Source organism: Anser cygnoides, chromosome 2, assembly GCF_040182565.1.
Source record: "Anser cygnoides isolate HZ-2024a breed goose chromosome 2, Taihu_goose_T2T_genome, whole genome shotgun sequence".
NCBI classification, from domain to species: Eukaryota; Metazoa; Chordata; class Aves; order Anseriformes; family Anatidae; genus Anser; species Anser cygnoides.
The window spans coordinates 122,917,619-122,937,563 of record NC_089874.1 but is presented as its reverse complement, the minus strand read 5'-3'; the positions used below and the strand labels follow the sequence as shown (position 1 = coordinate 122,937,563).

The window sequence follows — 19,945 nt, the reverse complement described above, 5'->3', positions numbered from 1 at the left end:
AGCATAGCACACAGGCAGTAACATTTCTAGGAAAACATACCTTCATTGGCAAATATCTGTCCTGGTAAAAGGTGTGCCTCTGTATTTGCCTACAATGAAATATGTCTTTAATTAAGCAGTTTTACATTTTTGTGACAAGTCTACATTACAATTATACATTATTCAGTTACTTTAGTATTATCATCTATGTCTTAGATTAAAAGGAAGCATTTTGCAATAATTTCTGACCATTCTTCAAAAGCAAATTACAGTGGAAGAATATAGCAAGTCCCAACTAGATTTCAAATTGAGCAGCTCAGACCTCAGGAAAGTGCGACACAAGCTGTGAGGAAGTTCACATTTTGTGACTTCTGCTGAACAGGTTTAATGCAAGGGACAGTTGCAATAACAGGACAGTTATTATCACATTGCCAGTATGAGGAGCTATCATGCTAAAGAACTACAAGCACAGCTACACTTCTAAGGTTCTGAAAGATGAAAATTGCAATTAAAAAATTAAAAAAAATGCAAACGGCAATTGTGATTTGTGTACGTTGATCCAGAGTCCACTGAGTCCACTGTGTGAGCTGGTGACATGCAAAAGAAGGGTGTTAGCCACACCCACAGAGAATACGGTCCCTGAATAAGGACAATTAGGAAATATCATTTCCTCAGCACAGTAGAGAGGGTGGGGGAAAGAGGAACTAGCAAATCTGAGAAACATCAAACCCCCTTAATACCCAATGGGATTCCCCTTCCCAGCACCCCTCCTTTAGCTAGTTCCTCTTACACCACAGTTCTGCACACTTTAGAACTGCATCCATTTTGCTCCCCTTCAATTCTTACGTACACAGCTTGTGCAAGGTCAAATACTGGCCTTCGGTGAATAAAGGGAAAGTTGACTAGGAATGGTAGAGGTAGAGAAATAAACAACTTCTGGATCCCACAACTATTAATATACAACACTGATAAAACAAACTAAAAAAAAAGTTTCTAAAGTTACCTAGCATTATTCTACAGACACAGCTGTATCTAGATCAAAGGTCTCCAAGGATTATTGTTTTCATGCAGAAATTATGATATGTAATGAAGTAATTAATCAATAATTTTTTTAAGTGTTTATTCTTTGAGGGTGAACTGCACAAAGCCAAACTGTAGACTAATGATCAATTTGGATTTCTTCATGCATATGTTTTGGATTGAAATTTAAGCTATGCCAGTCACGCTTTGATCTTGCTACTGGAATTCTCCCCTGAGACTATCTACTTACTGGCCTTTGCTGTTTATTGGACGTTGGATCCCTCACATAAATAGTTCGTTCAGTTTTACGTACTGGTTGATTCTTCAAATCTAGCCCATCTCCATGCAGATTGTCTTTCCTTTTTGATTTTATACATCCCATATTTCCTGTTGGAATAAAAAATATATTAAACAAAAACATTATGCCATAAGCCAAGCAGTTTCCCATCCAGTCACCTGGTTTATGTAGCAAAAATTTACTTCCTTTTCATACACAACAGTTTACTGGGAGAACAACTTAATGTTAGGAACGCATGCTGAAAGTTTTATTTCTGATGCAAAGGAAATAAATGATTTGTTATCTTAGTCCATAGATGAAGTAAATATTTCAAAATATTCATTTCCCATTGTAACATTTTTAGATTTATCATCTTTTCTCCTCAAACACCCTCCAAACCCTTTCCATTTTTCTGATTCTTCTGTGAACTTCCAAATAAATGTAAGAGCAAATGTAATTACTGTAGTGAAAACTTGTTTCAGTGTTTTAGAGAGAAAGCTGCTTCGTAAAATGTAGGAAATATTGAAGAGGCTCTAGTGTAGCAGATCTTCAGGAAAAGCACTAAATAAAAAAACCCACTCCAAATGATGAGAACCGCAGCTGGAGTTAGCAATTCCTGTATCTCCCCACTTTATTTTGTATATGCCAGTCTAACAGGGAGCTCAGCGTGATTCAGTCCTCAGGTGAGCGCTGATGATTTGTGCAGTCCCAGCTCCATGGCAGATATGCTGCTGCTATGACTTTCAGCAGTGAATCTCCTTGTTCAGATGAGCCTGTTACAAAGGTCTAAAATTGATCATAGGTGTGTCGGTGATGATAAACCACCACACAAGTATTTATCCTCCAATGTAATTTAGAAGAATAATCCTCCTCTCAGGATGTGCATCCTTGCTAAATCGGATGAGATACAGCTGCTAGCATGTACACGACTGGAACCTGACTGCTAATCCCAAGATGTAATTACACAGTACTTCAGCAAGCACATATACAATGTTATCTCCACGCTCCTCCCTCAGAGGACAGTAATTATACTTACTCTTGAAAGAATCCACTATGAATGCTTTACAAACCTCTTCTTCCTTCGTCTCTCCCTCCTTTCAGGTCAGTGCTCTAATACTAGGTTTACAGTCATATTTTCTCTTGCAGGCACACACTTTCACTCCCCCTGCCCTAATTAATCTTTAAAGCCAGTTCTTTGAAGAACAATGTAAAACTTAAAAAAGGGCTCAGTGCATATGCAGGCTCAAGCAAACCAGAAGTAAACGAAACACACCTGGAGAAGCTAAAGCAGATTGCTATGCCCTACACATCTCACTTTTACCTCCATCTTTGTGAAGAAAAGGTTGTCACAGCTAACAATTATGGTAGAGGTGCCTACCTGCAGGCTGTCTGACTGCTTCAGCGGAATGGCACCTTAAGCACCCTATCCCTGTAGGCAGAATTAGCTGTATTGGTCTGGGTCTGTATTAAGACTTGTACTTTTGTAACAATACTGGCAATAGTCATGATACTAACTGGCATTGCTATAACAATAAAACAAACCCCAGATGCAGCACTCCTATGTGGCAGGTCTCACCTTCCCACACTTTCATTTTGATCGCCCCTCCCACTGTTGAGGAAGCACCACATAATGACAGACGCACTGTCCTGTGTGTGGGCTGAACTTTTTCTTCTAAAAATGAGAGGAAGGCATCTAATGTCCCCTCCAACTCTGCAAATTATGTTATCTATTGTCAACAAATTCTGGCTGTCCGTATAATTTCAACAGGGATCTAGTGAACTGTGATACTGGTTTACAAGCAGCATGAGAACTCATTGCTCCCCTTCTTTTCTCTTGAAGTAAAAGGAACCATACAGAAAATCAATAGCCACTGACCAGGCACCACCACCCCACACATGCAGAGCACACGGTTTCCTCTTCCTGTCTGTCAACACTCCAATCTTCCACTACTTGCTTGAAGGCCCTGCGGGGGACCTTCAGCCAGAATCTTCCCTTAGAAGCCAAAATCTTTAATGCTTAATATTGGTTTGTGAAAATGCCCATTGGGAGATTTTCCAAATGCTCAGTTCTGGGTGGGTTACGTGCTAGTCATTTAAAAAAAAAAAATGAGGAGGATTTTAATCATTTATTTTTAATAATTGTGGATATATGGATGGCTTGTTCTGTAGCAATGGTTCATAGGCAATTTTTGTACACCCATGCTCGTGTTTGCGTGCTCTCACCAGACAACTGGAAGCCCAGTGTTTAATTACTTGCTGTATCTGCAAGATCAGGTGTTTAGCCGTCTAAGGGCCAACCAATTTTGCTCTTAAATAATTCTGCTTCTACAGAACAAACAGCTAAAGTTGAGGACATAAGGTAATTTGATCTAAATTGATTTCGCCTATTGCTGTAAGAAAGCTGAAGATATCTTTAGGGACTGCAGCTCACAGAGTGCCAATGTAAACTCATAGAAAAGCATTTTCACTCTGATTTTTCTGCAGCTTAAAGCACATGAACAGTAAGCCCATTGCGAGGTTCTGTTGGTAAGCTCAAGGTTAGCATTTGTTTGTGACAATAACAACAATAGATCAGTAATACCAACGTGCAGGTGCCACATAATCCCACAGAAGTATACCCAATGTCACGTGAAATTGCACAACTACAGTATGTGAAATAATACATGTGATGCACCAAAGAGAAGATCCTGAGCTTCATCAGGAAGAAGGTTTTTTTTGGTTTTTTGTTGTTTGTTTTCTTTTTTCCCCCCAAGGAGATGAAAACCCTTAGACCTAGCCACAGAGCTTGGCTAACTAAAATGCTAATGCAGATACATCCTGGGACTTTTAGCTTCCTTACAAAGCAGGCCTCTCATTCTTGCAAAAGAAACATATGAAAAAATGCAATGGCATAAAACAATGTTTAGTACTTAACATATATATATATTATAGACTTAACTGCATTGATATAATATATAACTTTCTGACATGCTATTTCTAAACAAGGATAGGCAGACTGTGGAGACAAAGTATAAAAAAGTTGAAAAAGTATTTCAAGCACTAGGAACTGAATCAATGAGCACACATTCTTTTGATACCATGAAATGAAAGATTCTTGAACTCTTCAAAGGCCACAAGATCTTCTATTTCTACACATGCTGGCACTTTGTAAAGCTGCGTGCACTGGGCTCCAGACTTCACATGTAAAACTCCACAAGCTCAGTCCTACACCCAAAGCAAACTTAACTGTCCTGGTTTCAAAAGCTTCTGCTCAATGACTGACTGCAGCAGTCACTGCAGTATATACACTGAAGGGTTTACACTCAGTTTGTTTCATCGGCAATGCCAGGTGCAATGCCAGTAAAACAATATTACACATTTTTACTGAAATCTGATAAAGTTCTTTCCCAGGGTTTTGAGAGTGGTATTAAGGATTTGTAGAGCTAGTATAAACAGCAGGCACTGATGGGAGAGTTCCAATCAACACACATTAAATAATGGATTTCAAAATACAAAATGCTATGTAATTACCAGAGTTAATCACAAAAATTCAATCCTAGCACATTACACATTCAAAAAAAATATATCTTTGAAATATAAAACGTGTATGTAGTATACATCTTTCTTAGTCTATAGAGTACTCATAAGGAAAATCTGAAGGGGGAAAGTTCAGTCATGCATGAATAAAATATTTTACTTAGTGTAAAGTGTTTATTTGCATAGCTCTCTCTTCCTGTATCACAATGAATATCAAGGAAGTGTTTAGAGCAGATATAAAAAGGAAGAGAGTATGGTAAGCAAGAAAACAATACAGCATCATTACAAATGACAGTATGTTATTGTTCTTCAGAGATAAAAATAATTATGACACCAAAGGAAATGCTATCAGTCTCCACTCAGACATTTCCCATCCAATACTTTTTCAATACAGAAAATACTACATCTCATCCATGCTTTTCACTTATTGTCCTCTCCCCACTTCTAGACGTGAAACTCTTCACAGAAGTTAGCAACTATGTTATATGCATATGTTAAAAAATAAATAATAAATAAATAAATAAAAAGTAATAAGTTCTCTCCTAACAAAAAGCATCATATCATATAACATTGCTGAAAGATAAAGAGACATACTTGAATTAATATCTGCAGCATGGTGACAGCAATCCAAGTTCAGGCATCCTTCTAAAATCCACAGAACTATCCTTACAAACACAGCTGGGTTGTTTCACAGACACTGACTTTGGTGTCTAGAGAGACATTTGCCTTGAATTTTTCCCACTGAATCCCCTATTATCTTCCCCTATTTCATCTTGCTACAGCAGCACTCGGGTCTTTATTCCAGAACAGATTGCTAGGGTATCAGAAACTAGCACAACATTTCTTCAAGGTTAAAAGCTGCTGCCTATCCCAGAAGTGTGGTTGTGTTATCTGCTTTCTGCTGCTTCAGGCAGAGATCGTGTGACCATTGCCTGTCCATCCACCATTTTTAGCATTTGAGGTTTCGTTTCCTCCCAGTGCTTATCTTCTGTATCATCTAAGAAGCTGATCTTATTTTTCACTTTGTTCATGATCACAACTATTGGCATCCTTGTGATTCTATTACATACAATATTTACAGTGCAAATTAGAAACCATTTCCTAAAAATCAACCTGATACATCTTGGTGTTTCTTGAGTTAAGTCATATATTAAAGTAAATGGTTTTCAAATCCTCACAGATTTTTCAGTTATTTAGAGCAGCTTTATTTTAATCTTTACAGATAGTTTTTCATAAAACAACTAAAATAGATTAGACTTTGGTGATTTTTTTTTCCAATAAAAAAGTATTTTAATGAATTTGAACTACAACATTGAGCATACAATTTTATTCAATAGGTGTCTGTTTTTCAAAAGAACAGTAATCTCGTATATAAACACCAATTCTGTGGGTGGCTTAGTCTTTTAACAGATATAAACATATGTATTTTAATAGATACAAGAATGAAATGAATTTGTATTCAGTTATAAGTTTTATCAGCAGTAAACTCTTCATTTAAGTCACTGAACTGTCTTACACATATATAGAACATGCATATATGTGTATACGCATCCATAGAGAGAAATGTTCCTTCACAGTACAAATAAGACAGAGGTACATTAAGGAGGAAAAAAAAAATCAAGACCCCCAAATTATTCGAATTCTTTAACGCTGCTTTCTATATTTAAGTTCCCAAGTCAAATAACAGGAAGCAATTATTTTCATGTATATACAACACTGCTTTTAAAGCTGAAACTTTAAAGCAGCTTGGAGAACAGAGAGGTAATCATTTCAGTTTTTAACACATCTTTCAAAAATTGAAAAGAATTTATTTTCCCTCCTCTCTTCTTCTGTAGCTTAATACTATTTTGTCTTAGTGTAGCCTTTAATGTCTGCTATTTTGCTGCAACTTCACAAGTTACAAGGCCTGAAGGAAAGACTGTGATGCCTTCGTTAGATCTCCCGAATAATAAAGATTGTGAGACTTCTCTGCATTACCTTCAAGGTTAAGGCAGAAGAGTCTTGAAAAACAAACATACAAAAACAGAGTTTGAAAAACAAACAAACTTGGGTCTAAAACTGCTGGGGAGGAAGAATTGTAAGTCAACCCTGTCCAAGGACACAAACACCTGTTTTCTCAGTACCCTCACCCGACTTTATCCATAACTTCATTTAACAGCTTCATTTTCACATTCTATGTGAAAAAAAAAAGGGGGGGGGGGGGGGGGAATTTTCAAATTTAAGGAATTCATTTATCTTAAACTTTGTTGCTGACTTCCTTTCTGTGTTGACCTGCTACCACATCAACTGTGGTACCTGTGTTGCCATGATCTTCTTTACCTCTGTTATTGGGACTATGTGGAGGAACATCTCTGAGGGACTTGGGAAAACCACATTCATTTCTGACCCATTGTCACATGGTGCAGAACAGCAAAGCAACCTCCAAGGCATGCAGAGGAATTTATTGTGAGGTGGTAGAGCTCAGCAAAGGTGTACTGGCCTATACACATTTCCATAGTGCCACTCAAGACGTGTTACTAGGCTAGAGTGAGAATAACAGCGACAAAAATAAATTAGCTGTGGTCAGGGGTGATGTTAAAGAACTGAACTGCAGAGCAACTGAACTGAAGTGGATTCCTTTTTCCTTGCCTGACTCTATGTGCTGTCTTGAAAATGATCGGTTTTGGTTTTATTCAGCCTTGTTCTTATACCTGCCATTCATCATTTCGTATATACATATATATTTAAATGTTACTGTAAGTCCTGACTGCCTGGTAACTTTCATTAAAGTAGACTCTTGCAAGTACAGAAATCCTGGGTCAGCTTTCATCTTGGGCTTGTTTCACTTCCTACATCTTGTTTTTGCACTAGAGACCAGCTACAGGGACTTAAGCAGTTTGTTCTTCCCCCACCCTTCTGCTGAAATAGTTATGTATGTCTCAGTTGCTCCTCAACTCATGTATTTTAAACTGTTTTTAATTCAGCTTATTTCTATTGGACCGGGTTACGTCATCTGCATGCCTCCCAGACTGAATCAATCCCTTAGATGACACAGGGACAAAAAACCACCATGTGCTCTCTGAAATGCTTATAAAGAAGGAGCATGAATAGCCTCAAGCTACCCGGTGTTTAACTATGACAGCCTTGCCCAGTGTAGACTTTTTGTTGCTGTGAGACACTGTAGTTCAGCTGGCAGCATTTCTAGAACAGAAAATTTTGGCAGTTCTTAACCTACTTCAACCTTTTTCTGGCAAAAGGTGAGACAAGGACAAAATAATATTTTGACATCCATATATATAAACAAGCAAAGACAACAAACAATTTAATCTCCAATGTAACCTTCAAAAACCAAATATTACTATAGTATATGTAACAGGCTGTGAGAAATCATCAAACATTTAAGTCAAACCCTCAAATTTTCCAAGGGTGCACTTTTATAAGAGCAAGACAACACAGCTATCTGGTTTATCACCACGACCAGAACACAGGACCAAGAATTACTCTGTGGGAAAGGCAGATCTGTTCTGAGCAGCACGATCGCGTCATATAAGCTCAGTAACAAGTCTATTGAGCTCCAGTTATACAGAGCTTTGTGGGGTGGAACAAAATATTACTGCTGAAAGGTTTCAGATCCTCACCACCACTGGCTTTGAACCTGTCTCATAATTCCCAGTCTTAAACACTTTTTGAGGCCAGTAATGGCATTTAGCCTAAATAGCTCTTCATCTTCTCAGACAATTAAGAAGCCACATCTCTCAGCCTCTTTGCTAGGTTTTAAAGACCAAGCCCTCTCGGTCTTCTCCATTTGCAGTGGTCATCCCAGCAGCCCTTCCCCATATCTGTTCCAGTTTGATCTCATCCCTCTTAAGGATAAGAGGCTGGACTTGGTCACGCACTCCAAGATGACTTTCAGCAATGCCTTACAACAAATAACACTGTTATTTCTTTCAAAGACAGAAATACGATCCCCAATAAATTTCAGCAATGAATTTATTGTTTTCAAACTTTCATTATGCTGGCCCCTTATAATCATCTTGTGATCAGTTAAGACATCCAGGTTTGTCTCATTTTTCATCATGACAAACTCTCATCATAGCAGACTGTCATCTCTCCAGCGGCACAACCTTGCACCTTGGTATTAAATTTTTCCACATTATTTTACCAGACCATTCTTTCTGCACAATATTCTCAGCTGCCTGTGTGTTTCTAATGCCTCCGAATACCACAAGGGGTACTCCGACTTTCTCATCGCTAATGAAAGTGTTTTTAAAAAAGTCTCAGTGTAACACTGATGTATCATTAGGCAAGAGAGACTGGTATTACCAAGAGTTTCGGGAAGTGCAGCAGACAGGCACCGCTACCCCAGTCAGCTTCTTTCTCAATTCCTTTCAAAGCAATTACGTGAGCAAGACAAATTCTACTTTGCCCACTCCATCTCATATTATTTTTTTACCATTTTCCAGTATCAGTTACAGAAAATATCACCCTACACTCTATCACCTTCATACTCTTCAACAATTACATTCCCATTACAGGTCATGTTTCTATTTCCTCTGCAATGTTTGTTTTTTTCAGTCCTGCACCAGTATTTCTGGTCCTCCTCTTCAGAGCCCGGATTCCCAACATTAGCACACAAATATTTGCCTTTACACACCAATCTGGGCTGACAGAATCCTTCCTTGATCTCGTTAGCATTTTTGACACTGATTCTTCTACCCTTTAGTGTCCTTTTTTCTTTCCCATGTTTGCCTGCAAAGTGAAATCAGGTGAAAGGCTAGGTAACATTTATAATTTAAGTCCACTTCCTAATTCAAAGATTTTTTAAAATCAAAATTCAAGTTAGAATGGAGAAAAAAATGTGTGCTGTTATCTGACTATAGTGGAAGCGTACTGTGTATTACAACACACAGAAAAAAATAAATCTCCCAGACAGCTGATATAAGAACAGGAAACCTTGGTGCGATAAAATACCTGCAGCTGCTGTATTGATGTGTTTCACTGCAGACACAGGAGAAACTTCTCCTGTCCCCCTCCCCCTTCTTCTTCTTCCTTTCTTTTTCTTTTTTTTTTTTTTTAATTTAATTTGTTTTATTTTTAACTTACAAATCCAGGCATTTTAGCTATGTAATAACTACTATTAAATAACACATTGCTAAGTTAAATAGAAAATTGGTGACTTAAGTTATCACACCTCAAACTTCCAAGTAGGAAATGGTCAAATACAGCTATGTAGAAATTATGTGCGGTCAGGAGAGCTCTGAGGATTATGTATTTCCCTCCACAACAGCCTTTATAGAGTACTTTGGTAAAATTAACTGTGTCAGTTCAGGTAGTTTCCTGTATTCGAATCCACAGCCCAACATTCATGTGTCTAGCCATTAAGCCTCCATGGTTAGGGTAAGTTTATCAGCGCTCAGCTCCTTGACCTTTATTGGAACTCAAAATGACAGGGTAATATGTATAATAAATATCAGCATAAATGATAATCCAAAAGGGTCTATTCCTATAACACGAATAGAGGGAGAGGGTGAGGAGGTGGGGACCAAGTGAAGACCAAGAAAGAAGTGTTTTCTATTTCTATAAATCCATTCTTTTTTTTTTTTTTTTTAATAAATAAATTTCCTAGAAGCTTGGGAAATTTCACGTGGGAAATTTGGCCATGGTAAAAAAATAAAAAATAAATAAAAATCAAGAAGTAATGTCATTGTGGTAGTGCAATAAATTTATTATGCTTATAAAAAGATGAAAATAAAATTCTGAAACTAAACATTACTTTGAAATGATGCAGAATATAATTTATACAGACTACTGAGATTCTTTTCCTTGTTTATTCAGTTGAATCAAAATACCAAAACACAAGAAAATTAATCCACACAAGACTGTAACTTTGTTAACATTGCATAATAGATTTTATGTATTATGAAAATGTTCCAGATTTATGTAGTCAGTCCTTTTGGCACTGATTTTGAACCAAGTCCTACATTAAGCTAACATCTGGTTCCTGACCTTCTAACACTCACTTCATTTTATTACAATCATTTGCCTCAACTGCATCCTTGAGAATTTTGAGTCAATATCAACAATGAATTAATTCATTTTGCCAGCCCTCAGGCAACTGCATCTTCTATTTCCTCAACTTCTTTTCCACGGTATTTTATCTTTTGAAGATAGGGGAAAAGGTCAAATAACATCGTAATTTGTCATAACAGAATAAATACTTTTATCGAATTCTTCAAAAGCATCAAATGAAATGGAACAGAACAAAAATGTGCCAACATGTTAACCAACTTAAAGGGAAGGTTTCCGAATACTTCACGGACTTAAGTGTTGTTCAAACTGTATGTAAAAAGTCTCATTTTCTTTACTAGTAAAGAACCTTAGTAATGAAAACCAGCAACTCCATATAACCAAATCTCCATTTCCAGATGAAAATTTGGCCAAACCACTACACTGAAGAGAATTAAAATTTTTCCAAGTATCCAGAAGTGTTCCACTCCTTTGAACAAACTCAAAGGACTACGTCTGCATTCCAATCGGAGCATATCTGCGATTCACATACAATTTTTTCAGCTTTAAATTTACCACTTGGGCCAATAAAGGCAGCGTGCTAAAGGTTCAGTAGTCCAGTATTTACCCTGAGCTTTAGAGACGTCAACATCTACAAGTAGGATGAGGATCCTTCTCCCCTCTCTTGCAAATGACTAGTGCAATTGCTGTCGGTAGGGAAAATGAGAAACTTGCAAAAATGATCAGATTTTGGGGCAAGGTCTAGAAATCTGTGTATACTAAGGGACGGACACCAGGACAGAGGAAGAAATTTCGGGCAACTTCTCTCAAGAACACATTTGGAGCAGTTGCGGCACAGAGCACACCTCCGCAGGCTCCATTTCAGCATGGTGGGCCTTGCCAGGCCAGAAGCACATGAACCATCCTCTTCTCCCAGCACGACTGCCCGAGCTCCTTGCTCCCTCCCTCTGCCTCCCACATACACACTTTGCCTCACACACAAGCGGGTGAGGTGCGCAGCAAGCAGTGCTGCATCCTTCTAAAATGCCTAGTTTATATACACAGTGGTTTGACTCCGATCTAGTTGATTTCAACATTCTGGTCAATTTACTTGCGAACAAAGGCATAGGCACACAACTCACACTGAGTAACCAGGCACTCTGCACGAGACACTTTGCAGTACCAAGTGTCTGCATTTACTATGAGACGTATGAAGGACAAATTAGTTAGCTTCTCCCTGTTTCACTGAGCTTCAGAAGAACAGCTGGGACAAAGCGAGCAGCTTGCTAACATTTAGCTAACATTAATAGCTGCTGTGGCTAAGGGAGAACAGTAGTTATTTATGAACATGGCCTTCAACTAGTTAAGGATGTTGCTGGCAACAGAGTCCTTTGCAGACACGATGTCTTGCTTTGAGATGTACCTGAAATTCAAACCCACTGCTATACTGTAAACAGAGGACTAAAGACAATGACATTTTCTCAACATGCCTGTGAAAACATGATGAAGAACAGCAAATTCACAGTCAAAAATCCCACGATGACGGTTTTAAGGGTGGTCTCATAGAAAGTCACTACTTCTCCTTTGGGTTTACCTTCTGTTTTCAGTGTGTTAAAAAAGGGAGGGGAGGGAGGGAAAGATCACTAGCACATCTTAGCGTTTGTCCTCTCAAATTCAGGCAACCTTAGCCCCATGGAATAAATCAAATTATTATCAGTCTTACCTGGTTTTATGCATTCTACAATCCACTTTCATCATGGATTAAGATAGTTGTGATTAAATTAGTGCAGAGTGACTTCTATACCAATGAACCTTATCTCTCTTACCTGATGAACCCAGTCTATTTACCATTTTCTAACCCATTCTACTTTGCACTGTGCTGCATTTACCATCCTCCTCCACTGGCCAGAGGCCTTCTTATTCTGCTGTCTAACTTTCATGTTTAAACACTGACACACACTTATGGCCAAACTTGCCATTTAAACACAGCATTCTTGTTATATTATCATACAATGTCTTGGGTACCTGTCTAAAGCTGCATGAAGCACTTATTTTTGCAAATAACCCACAAGAGAAAAACAGATTTTTTTCACCCTCTTTCAAGCCAGCTGATTCAGTTGCAAAAAAGAGCTACTTCTCCGGTAGACTAGTTTGTGTTTCATTAGCTGTACTACCCTCAACATTTGATATACATGGAGCAAACCTTCCAAAACACAGGTCAGTGATGTGGGGTATGTAATTAAGATTTAAGAATGAACTCTAAACTTAGATGAGGGTTTAACTCATTTGGGGTTAAATCATTCATGCTGATGCGTACTAACACTCTTACTCAGATTGCAGTTCCTCCTGGAACTTTGCAAACCTTGGACAAATTTTCTTTGGTTGCAAGAGGAAGTTGCAATAGTTCTGTAAAAATCAGACAGTGCCGAATCTGGTGTCAGTAAATTGCACTAGCAGAAATGAAGTCTCATGCTTTTTAATCTTTACAGTAATACTAGGAAAACATTTAGCCCCAACTGTGAAAGTATTTAAGCTAGGAACCACCCAACCTTATTCAGATACAGCAGCAGAACCTTTCTCAGCTTCAAAGGCTCAGGATTGTACTCCATGTTCTGGCATTTCACAGAGGTCTATTTAAAATTAGGAAAAAAAAATGAGTTATAAACTCCATGTTAATTATATTCCTTTGAGAGCATGAATCTAAAACATGCATGTTCCAGGTGCCTTCTTGCCCAGCGTAGTAAACTGTTCAAACAACTACTGTAATATGGGTTGCGTGCAGGGATACCAGAAGGATATTTGCTACAAAAATGAAAAATACAACTAAAAGAGCTATATATCATGAGCAATTTTTGGAGTATTTTCGATGAAGTTCTTGAGTTCAGGGCTTTGTGAACAGATATGACTACAAATAATCCTACCAACCAGTCTTGAAGGACTGCAGATTACTGCAGTTCGGGTCTGAAAGCCTGGCTTGTAAAGGCAGAAGCACACTTTAGTAAAAATCTTGTGAAACTACATGCTCAAGCTGTGGTGACAGTAAGACCATGAAAGGAAATACATCACTGAATGAACATGGAATAAGAATTGACACGCAAGTTTCTAAGCATTCTTTTCACATTTGTTGTGCACATGAACAAGAAGTTTCTCGAAAGCTGACCAAAATTAAATATTTGACATTCTTTCAATTTTCAGAGAGCAGTGAGAATGGGAATCTGGAAACTCTTTGGAGAGAGGATTGTGAATCACTGGTATGTCAGTTCACTTGATTTTTCCTAGTTCAAGTGTTCTAAGAAATAACTACAGACCTTGGATTTTAAACACATATATGTCTTTGCAGATGACCTTTCTCAAGAGCAAGAATAAGAAAAAAAATAGTTCTGTAAGTCATTGTAACAGCAGCTGTGCAAGAATTGCAAGTTCTTTTATATTTGAGATGAGTTACACCAAGTAGAAGTCCTGAGTGGAGGACAACACTTTTGAGTCAGGCCTGAAGAACCATGTCACATTTGCTTAAAATGTCAATTTCTTTCATTTTCAGAATCTCAATAATACTTTGACCGCTGCTACTGTTTTGGCTATGTCTGGACACTTTTTGCTTTCTCTCTCTAAAACCAAACAACATTGCTGCTTTCACAAAGTGTCATGAGTTGATTGCACAGCATTTAATATTTTCTGTTGCTTAATGCTCAAGAGCCTAGCAATTGATTGCAGATGCAGACCTAGCTATTGTGACCACAGCCAGCTCCACTGAATCAGGCTGTGATCCCGTAATTGACTGCATGCCTCTTGCAGGAGCTCTACAGACGGTCAGAGCCCCAGGCCAGGCTGTTCTAAACAAAGTGCAGGACATGCACCTTAAAGAGCATGGAAGCATGTGTGATAATTTTAGCAGATTTAGAGTCGTGGCAAACTCTAGGTCCAAAACAATAAATATTTTCACATTCATACTGCAGACTGCAAGAACTTTACTGCTCTCTTATTATGACCACGCTGGCTGCTCATTAGAATTCATAACTTTCGTAATTGCAAATATGAAGTATGGAGCTCATAAGCAAGCCACATGATTACACCTTACCAAGAAAAAACACAGCAGACAGTGCACGAACCCCATGGTTTATATACGATTTTAGCACTCACGGCAACTTTAGCATGCAGTTAACTTCTTGAGCAAGAACTAAGAATAAATCAGTGTTCACAATTGCTACCTAAGTCTTGTTGAGGAAAACTGTAATGACTCCACAGCGAACTTACATTCGAATCCCATAGAATTAAGTGCTGTGCAACAAAGACACTTTAATAAACAGTAAGACTGCTTCATTGTTGAGCGTGCACAGGAAGTTCTCTGGACAACGCAAACCATATGAGAAAAGGTGTAGGGAAGGAAGGATGTTGAAATCTCTGAGAGGTCAGAAATGGGTTTGATGCTGGGAAATGAATGAAGAGGGAAGACCAAAGCAACAAAGAGATAAAAGGAGAATGAAATATCAAATAAGAATGCACAGGATAACTAATGGGGTAGAGAGAATTACAGTCCCTAGGAAAGCACATTTTGTTAATGAGTGTGACAAGACACAGAGCACGTAATCAACACAACAGTCACGCCACTGAACCTGTACTCTGTGCTCAAATGAGCAATGACTTTTCTGTGTCTTACTGTACCAAACATTTTGATATTTTTGCTTTTACCACAGGAGTGAGGAAAACATAGCAGGAAAAGACTTCAGCTGTACATAGTCAAATACTTTACAGAAAAGAATAACGTTCAGATCTCCGAGTCAAACAAGCTATTCAAATGCTGATTTTTTAATTTTCTAACACATGTATCCAGTGCTCTCAGACTTACTTAAGTGCTCCATCTATAGCAGAAATATCTCACTTGAAGGGCCTTTTTTCCATTTGTCCACTCCATCAGCCAAAGCAATTTTCTGCTGATGCCTGCACCACAGAAGCTGGTTCTTCAAAACTCGTACTGCCTTCTCACTGCTAAAGTTTCACTTTCTGAAGGGACAGAACGTACGGGGCATGTCGACACCAAGGAGCTCAGCATAGAAATCCTGGAGCTAGAGCGGTTACCTTAGCACCCCAGGCACACAACATAAAGCCTTGGTTTCTTCATCACATGCTGATAAATCCACATTCAGCTACACTAAACCAGTTGGATATTCAAGAAGGGTCAATGTTGGCTCAAAACCCCTTCAAATGTGACACTGTACACCACAGAAAAGCCTCTTGTGTACAAGAGAAACAAAACTTGACCCAGGAGAGACAGAAGCAGCATCACAGACGATAGCAGACAATGAGGTAGGAGACAATTCACTGATTATTTTCAAGATAGAAACTAACCTTTTTTCAGCTAAGGTTGAGGACACTGTTTTAAACCAAAGGCAGTTAGCAGTGACAGCTGACTCTAAAGATAGACTGTATCTACACATAATACACATTTTAGATAGAAGAGTCTTGCTGGCCATCTAGAGAAGTACAGAGCTGCACTTCAAGGAGGCTTATTAAAACATCCTGAAAGACCCTTGGGAGTACTGCCGGGCTGGGATGCTATGGGACTTCACACCTCTACGAGTGGCTGGAGGCACATATTTCTGGGCACGCATTCCCTGATAAGGTAGCATAGGCAGATTACAAAAGGTTATGCTACAAATGCCTGTTTTGTGGAAGGAGAAAAAGAAAAAGTTGCTGCAGAGAGATCTAAATCGAGCAGTGAAGTAAAAGACTTAAACCGACAGTCCTGACGGCAAAGCTCGAGAGCAACAACAGAATGATGTTGGAATAAAAGAAGAAAAAAGGAAGCAGCAGTGGGAAGAGAGTAGTACTGCAGCAGGAAAAAGATTGAAATACTGCTTTTCCCAGGAAATAGGGGGAAAAAAGAAAAAGGAGGACAGCACATTATTACTAATGGAAACATTCAAAGCAGTGTGACTCTAAGACTTTTCAGACCCACAGGTAAATGTTATGGCAGAGGGACAGGAATTGTTACCAAGAGGGAGATTTTCAAAGGAGGCAAGCTCCCCTAGTCAGGCCTAGTTGGAGTACTGCTGTCTGCTGCCTGCCTCGTAGGAGCAATCCATCAGGTCGTCTACAAGCCAAGAGAAATGGACTTAGCATTCACCATAGCATGGCCCAGAACTCCTTCACCAACACCAGCAGAGCTGCTTCGGTATCTCTCCCAGCTACTGCAAGCACAGCTGGAAAGCGGTGACAGCACAAAGACCTTGCAGGACAGAAAAAGGAAGACAAAGTGCCACGCTAGCAATAAAGCGGGACGGTTGCTTAAAAGGCAAGTTCTCCTACAGCCCTGCCAGGCTGTAATGCTTCTCTCCAGCCTTTGCATAGGCTAGCAGATCTCTGGCACTGGTAGGTCTGTAGTCGTAGAAATGTACTTCAAATCCCGTTTGCACACTTCGCTACCGCGCAGCTACACACTGAAATGACTCTCGCAATGTATTTTGAACAAATGGAACCCAGGACATCCAACACAGAATTTCCTCTTTCTCCTGCCCATCCCCTTCCTGCGTGTTTACCAAAAACTTTCACTTCCTCAGTGGTGCTGACACTAGTGCTGGCAATCATTTTAACCGTGTCCTCCACCTCCCATCTGCTCATACCTAAATTGCGGGTATCATTCAGCACTTACTGAAGAGGTTCTGAAATCACATCAAAATGCACGGTAGGGTTGGGGTTGCCTTGGAGGAAACCAGTTTCTGTCCACTGGGTCTAATGAATAAAAGCCTCAGGATGCTGCTAAGGGATACTTGAGTAAGCAGTTTCAATAAGTGCAATAGATGTACTACTTCTCAGAACTTTTCCCACTCTGGTGATACTACTTGGAAATACTTTTTATTTTTATTTTTTATCTGGAGAGAGTAAAACTTAGTCATAGGTCAGACCTACTAATTTATAGATATGTTAGCATTATGTAGGAATTCACTCAAACAGACTCTTACCTTTTAATATTAATTCTGTTATAATACCCTAATACAGCCATATACGGAAAGAACAAAACTGTTTATCAGTCAAATATACTTCCGCACTACCTCTTGGGCATAGCCTGTTTCAGGCTATGCCCAAGAAAAAGCTTTAATGTAAGATATCATCATCATAAAAAAAAAAAAAAAGCAGTTTGTATGCACTTATCTGTACAAACTAAAAAAGCAAATGTAAAATAAGGCAGTATATTATGGAAACCACATCAGTAAACCCACTTAACAGACTACATTTTTGTTGACGAACTTCCCGAAATGGCTTTCTGTTACACCAACAAAGGAGTAGTTGAGAAAATTAAGAACACATCTCAGAGAGGGCCCATTCCTTCCAAGCTTTCATCACGTACAGACTTTCAGTAGCCTGCTAAAACAGAGAAAACTCCAAAACCCACCATTCCAGAAGAGTAGCTGTATCCTACCCTTCGGCTCCTATGGTAAGCTACTGAATTTCTTATTTTTAAGACCTCATGGTTTGCTATCGCAGGCACTTTAAAGAAGGGGCTTGGTCAGAAGAACGTGCAAAGTAAAATGCAGGCCCTTGCAAATTAAGTAACAATTTTTTTGACATACCAACCACAATTTAGACAGGAAGAACTAGCCTCATGCTACATGCAAAAATGTTCAGACTGTTTATCATTCTAGTACTTTGAACTGAGCGGGTAAGATAGTAAGCTGTGCAAACACAGGAACCAATTGTAGATACTTAAGATGCCAGCAGCTGGAGAAAGATAGACACTGCTCCCCCAGGGTACAGCAAACACCGGCCTGAGTAGTGCCAATTTTCCATTTTTCCCCCACAGAAATGAGATCTACCCATACACCCTTCACCTTTCCTTCATGTCCTCCTCCTCCCCCTCAGATAAGCACTACTGTCAGAATATCATCCCTCTCCCGACGTCCAGCTGGCAGAAATAACCAATCTATTCACCTTGAGGAGCAGTTCTTTAGGATGCACTACAAATGCAAGCATTTCATAAGTATTTGGAGAAGATGCTTCCAACACAAGATGAAATTCTGCCTTTACATTTTGTCCCATCAGCCCACATTTTCCGGAAAGATGCCGAACCCTACCATGACTGATTCAGCTTCAGAAATTACACCATATCATGACAACGTCAACAGGAAATGTATTTGCATCAGGCAATAACAAATAAGAAAGCACAGACCTTTCCACCCTTCCCTGATGGACGACTGCCATTTAAACTAGGAACATATACAATAAGGACAGCTACACTGTATTTGCTTTTTATTAGTAGAAATTAATTTCTTTGAGAAGGTACTATTACTGTTTATAGGACGATGGTCTCCTCCTATTTGTATGCTTCACGAAAGGCTGTTTCCATACAAATGTAATTTTGTATTGTTTATCTACATAGTTTCCTGTGACATGGCTTGGTAAGTCGGGAAGTCTTTCCCTCTACGCTATCTTTAGCACTCCTACACTCGCATGAAAGAGGTGACACAAGTAAATGGGAGTTATTAAGCAGCAGATAATTGACAGAGGTAGGAATATGATCTGAAAGAAAAAAATAAATCTAATTGTGAGCTGGCAACAATTTACTCTACAGAATGAAGCCACTGCTCTTAGAGATGGAAATGCTTTAAGGGTAAAATAACAATGAGTACTACATAGCAGTTTGGCATGATTTTGTGCAAGTATGTACATACTCAGCACCATAGCTCCATAAGGAAGTATCACCACTCCGCACAACCCTGAAGATTCCCAGCCAACAGATTCTCCTTTAGTCCCTTGCATTACCGCACGACATCTTACATGCTTTAGGGATCACTGGTGCCGTGGAAAGGCAACTTTGTGCACAGGCATGCTATCACAGGCAGAATGCTAAGGACCCTATTCTATACCTACTGCCCCCTGCCTTTTAATTTCTTTAAACCTTCACACTGTTCCTCATCTGCTCGTTTTCTGGGTTCAACCTGTTTTACAAAGAGCTGCCTTCACAAAGGACCCCCTGAACCCCAGGAGTAAAACTGGCTTTACTTTTCCCTGAACAGAAGAAATAAAGTCACAGCTGCCCCTTACTCAGAATATGCACATATGGAAAGGAGGAAAGACCTTGTTCCCTCCTCAGATCACCTAGCCCTTTGATAAAAATAAAAATTGGCTCATGGTCAGCAAGTTTCCACTCAAAAACCTCAAAGATGTTCATTA

General features: G+C 39.0%; 1 protein-coding gene across 6 annotated transcripts in view; it reads right to left on the bottom strand.

Moving 5' to 3' along the window:
- Positions 1-19,945, bottom strand: part of LYN (LYN proto-oncogene, Src family tyrosine kinase) — a 52,838-nt gene that overhangs the window by 30,220 nt on the left and 2,673 nt on the right. For 2 of the 6 annotated variants that reach the window (XM_048072413.2, XM_048072410.2), the window contains exons 2-3: positions 1,250-1,386; positions 41-89 (exon numbers count right to left, since the gene is read on the bottom strand). In XM_048072413.2, coding sequence (XP_047928370.1) covers positions 41-89; positions 1,250-1,381 — 181 coding nt within the window. In that variant the 5' untranslated portion in view covers positions 1,382-1,386. Of the gene's footprint in view, positions 1-40; positions 90-1,249; positions 1,387-5,386; positions 5,721-19,945 lie in introns of those variants that run through there. The other 4 variants (XM_048072412.2, XM_066993003.1, XM_013185874.3 and 1 more) reach the window with 3 other exon arrangements.